The 4630-nt window shown below is 39.8% G+C and overlaps 1 protein-coding gene across 1 annotated transcript in view; it reads right to left on the bottom strand.

The window, feature by feature from the left end:
• The window catches only part of LOC103458459 (uncharacterized), a 7374-nt gene extending 4410 nt beyond the window's left edge, over positions 1–2964 (bottom strand). The window contains exons 1-2 of the mRNA XM_008399284.1: positions 2868–2964; positions 17–647 (exon numbers count right to left, since the gene is read on the bottom strand). Of these exons, the coding sequence (XP_008397506.1) occupies positions 17–606 (590 nt within the window). The 5' untranslated portion in view covers positions 607–647; positions 2868–2964. The remainder of the gene's footprint in view (positions 1–16; positions 648–2867) is intronic.
• Between the last annotated feature and the right edge of the window lie 1666 nt (positions 2965–4630).

Here is a 4630-nt window from a genome sequence, read left to right as displayed (position 1 = left end):
GATTAGGATTACTGACCTGTACATCTCTAGTGTCTGTGCAAACTGCAGCACATTGTTGTAGTCCCCAAACAGATTGGAGACGCACACAGTGAAATCCATCCTTTCCTCTGCTCCTCCGTTAGTTTTCTTGTTCCTTATGGGAAGCCAGTCAGCTCTATTCTCAGGCTTGGGCTTCGTTAAAAGAGTGACATGTGTGGCATTGCATTTTTTAGGAATCCGGCACATGACGTCTGTGGTGACGAATGGAAACCCGAAGTTTTCCGAGTGTTGTAAAACTTTTGTCGGAGTGGTTTCACTTGTGTAGCCGGCACAGCAGAAAAAGCAGTGGAGTTCCTGGATGGAGTCTCTCCGAAATATCCCGATGAGGCGAATGTCAAAGCCCTGCACTCTCTGATCCATGTAGGCTGAGACCAAGAAGTGCTTGGTGTTTTTCAGGGGAGTTATGCTCTGTTTGGAGACTGATTGCATGCAAGACTCCATTAATTTTGGATAAGCCAGTAATTTTGGATAAGTGCTGCCATATCTCCTGATAAAAATTACTGTGGCCAATAAAGTGAAGAAGAGGAGAAAGACGAACTTCTTTTTGATGTGATTTGTAATTACCATTGAGACACAGTGGGGATGGGTTTCCTGACCTCAGGCAGAATCTGGAGTCAAGGAAGGAGAAACACATCAGACAATAACACATCACTTTGTCTGAGCCATACAATATTATAAATCTGTTTTAACAATAGCAGCAAAAAACAACAATTGCCATTGTGGAGACTTTGAGAGCATTCCAAAAAAAAAGTAAGAATTGGTTAATAAATATTTTCCCCCATTTCTTTACAAACTCTTTACCTAAGTGAAAAGATGCTATAGAAATGCCTTTGCTGAAAATTATTTTGGTTTCCAACTAATCTCAAGGCTCTACAACAATAATTAGGAGGTTAAAAGTTGAACATTTCTACTAACTAAAAATTGGAGTAGGAAACAAATGAGGCAATCTCTAATGATACTCGGTTTTAGCAGTATGCATTTCAGTAGAAAATCTCTAGATCTAATACATGGCAATGCTTTGGCTGGAAGAGCTGGGTAAATACTTTATGACACCTGCTCAATGTATTAATATTCATGTTCCTCCAGTTGCTGGAGAAACTATGGAGCCCAGGAGTATAACATTTCCACCTGTTTTGGTCATGTCCTTTGACCAAACATTTCTGGATTAAAATTCATTCTGAGTTTAAATGAACTCTAATCATGCATCTGAACATTTGTATTCAGTTAACAAAGACACAAAGATGGTGTAGATGCCTGTATGGTATTTTTAGTTCACTGACCCAAAAACTATTCCTAAGAAATGATTAAGCTCAAGTCTCTGGATAATTAGCACTGGATTGTATATGGTTTGTTTATTAAGGAAATAAGTTCTTGTTCTAGTAGGTTTCAATCTGACACATTTGAAAAGATCAGGGATAAATTCAAAAGATTAATTATGTTAAAGTGTCCAGAATTTCTGTGACCCTCTATTTGTATTTTCATTTATAATCTTTGCATGTCATATTTTATACACATCCCTCCTCCTTTTGTTCATGTCATTATATGACTTGTTTGACGTTTTACTTGTATAAATGAAAGTTGTGCTGTACTCACAACACTACTAGACAGCCAGTGAACAACTAATAGAAGGTCTCCATGCAAGACTTGCTTTTCTAAACAGAAGCTGGTTAATACACTCATCTTAAAGCTACACTCAGACATAATCAGTGTTTCCTCAAGTGTATTGTAAACCTGGCGGGTCACAAAGCTTTACTTGCACTTCCACCAGGCTAAGCATTTTTTGTTGATTTACTATAGGTTTTTTTTATACACAGGTAATCGTGATAGCAAAGACAGGTTAAAAAGTATGGTCAAAAGGTTTGAAGTACAACAGCAACATAGTATGGTCAGTATGTGAACACACATAAAGTCTGGGGTCAGGTGTCTTTTATTCAACATTGCCTGTCTCTACCAATCTACATGCTAGCTTCAGCAAATAAAGTGATAAAGATAAAGGATGAGAAAAGATATGGACACTTGAAGGATGAAACAACTTAAGTGCAAAAAATATAATTATTTTAAATGTATTTTTTACAGTTGGTATTTAGTTTATTTTTTTAGGACTTTTTTTTTTGCTCTAGTGGCCTTTTTTTCCCACAGCAGATATTTGGCGTGATTTTTGTGACACCAAGTTGAGTGCTTAACCATAAAACAATACTGAGCGCCCAACTTGGTGGCACAAAAACCACGCCAGATAGTTGGACAGGAAAGTGGGTTATGAGATGGGAGAAGACATTAGCATAAGGTCAACGGGCCTGGTCAAGGACTGAGGCCTCCACCGCCATGACCTATGTATTCCATAAATTACTAGTAATATTTTCAAATATTTCAGCGAAACTGTTGACTTTAACATTAGATACACCTTTCTCAACAGGTGAGGGCGCACTTTTTCCGTCTATAATCAAACATTTAAGCGACTTGAAACCATTCCTCCCTCCCTGGCACCTCCAGACCCGGGCCCCCGTCCGGCCCGGTTCGGGGGAGGGGGGGGGGGGGGGGGGGGGGGGGGCCCCCCCCCCCCCCCCCCCCCCCCCCCCCCCCCCCCCCCCCCCCCCGCGCGGGGCGGGGGGGGGGGGGGGGGGGGGGGGGGGGGGGACGGCAGCCCCCCCTATAGCTCCGCCCCTGAAGCTGTTAAAGTACATTCAGTGTTCACGAAACATATACTCCAACTGCCGCGCTCAGCACGTTTTTCTGGGAAACACTGCAATATGTACACTACTCTACATTTTATCAAGGGAAAAAAAAAACAGCACATGCCAAAAGTGTCTTTCAAATACATAAATACTTACAAAGACGAAAGTTTTCCAATGTTCAAAACTTTTAAAGTACATTCAAGGATCACGAGTCATTTATGATCTCGTAACTGCCCAAATTCTGGTTGGCAAGGTTACCAGAGGAATATACGTCAAAGATAGTTTGCTGCTAAGAGCGCTCAGTCTGCCATATTTCTTTAAATACAATATGACAAAGATCGTTTGGAATACAGATGTCACACTTTGATTAAATTTCAAACCCTTAAAACTTTACCCATACTTAGCATGAATTTAGCCATGCTAACAATGAACTTAACTACCAGCTTACTTATTTTGGTTGCTCTTTATTTGAAAGGGTGTGAATAGGACTGAAACAATACTGTCATACACATAATTTATGATACGCTGGCACAACACAAACCAGGATTGTAAAGTGGAAGTAAAATAACACATGGACAACCACTGTCTTTGAAAATGTTATTCTAAATTTTGGTGTGAATTTGTATTTTGCCTGTTATCGGAGGAGGATTTCTACCGTGATTAAGAGTTCAATTTCTACAACGGTTTCACAAAATGTGTGGAATTATTCTTATTACAATTTGCTGTCATTGATTCTGAACCTAAGTCCACCAAACTTGAAATCTATGGTAATTCCTCCTTACAGCAAGCGAGCCATCACCACTTCCAGTCTTTTTGGGGTGACATTAAAGGGGTTTTAAAATGCCTTTTATCAAACAGGTAAAAATATTTTTAAAGAATTTTTACTTTTTTAAATTTTCACTCACATTGGAGAGTAATTTTTACAAGCTAAAGTCAGTAGTTAGAGTATCCTGCTCAATATTGCTGTGTCAGTCTGCTTATTTTTGCCATTTATGTGAAAAAAGCAAAAAGCTATTAAAATGAGAATGAGACGATGTGACGTCATCGTTGATGAAGCCGCTCATCAACCCGACCAGTAGCTACCTACCACCACCTTTCGACCAACAAAACAGTTTAAACATGCAAAGTAGTGCTTTGCCTGTGGGGGGGGGGGGGAACAAATCATGCCGCTCTCTTATGCATACAGCATCTCGAAAGAGCCTTCGCCCAGTGGCTGCTTGTTCTCTCACAGCTTCAGTTTTCACCTTCTTAGAACATAGTCTGAAAGTAGCAATTTAATTTAGGCTGAGTGTAACAAAACAAGGACACCATACCCTAAGCACTTAATCAAGTGATGTTGTAGAAGCCAAGGAGTAAGGAGAGAGAAGGATGAACAACAAAAAAGGAAACATTTTCCCATCTTTGATGTGAGTGTAACTCACTGCCATTGCAAGAAATTCAAGTGTCAAGCGCAGACACTTGATATGCGGGGATCCATCACACATAATAGTTTGATCAGTTGCCTGTTCTCTCTTTTCGAGGGCACAAACGAAGCACTTGGGTTATGAATCCACCGTTGCTCAGTGTCCCCTGTCAATGAAAGCGCTGCGTTTCTGCATGCATGCGTCCATTAGATTTGTTTTCAGCATTTGCATTTCTTTCACAAATAGTTTATGTTTTTCTGATTTTGTGCAAACAGTGCAAATGAACATGTTTTGTGTGGCCTATTGACTTATTGTAACCTGTTTAAGGAAGTCTTTAAATATGAGAGGGATGTTTTGGTATGACTTCAAAACCGTCCAAAGTTGGATTTTCACCTCCTTTTGCAAAGGAGGCAATCTGAAACAAACAAAAGCAAAAGATGGGGAAAAAAACATTTTCACAGCATGCAAATGTTGCCCTTTTAAATCTGCACTATGTAACTTTTACTAAATATATAT

This window comes from Poecilia reticulata, linkage group LG22 (genome assembly GCF_000633615.1).
Source record: "Poecilia reticulata strain Guanapo linkage group LG22, Guppy_female_1.0+MT, whole genome shotgun sequence".
Lineage (NCBI taxonomy): Eukaryota > Metazoa > Chordata > Actinopteri > Cyprinodontiformes > Poeciliidae > Poecilia > Poecilia reticulata.
The sequence above is the reverse complement of the archived record's forward strand: the minus strand, read 5'-3'. Positions and strand labels throughout refer to the sequence as shown.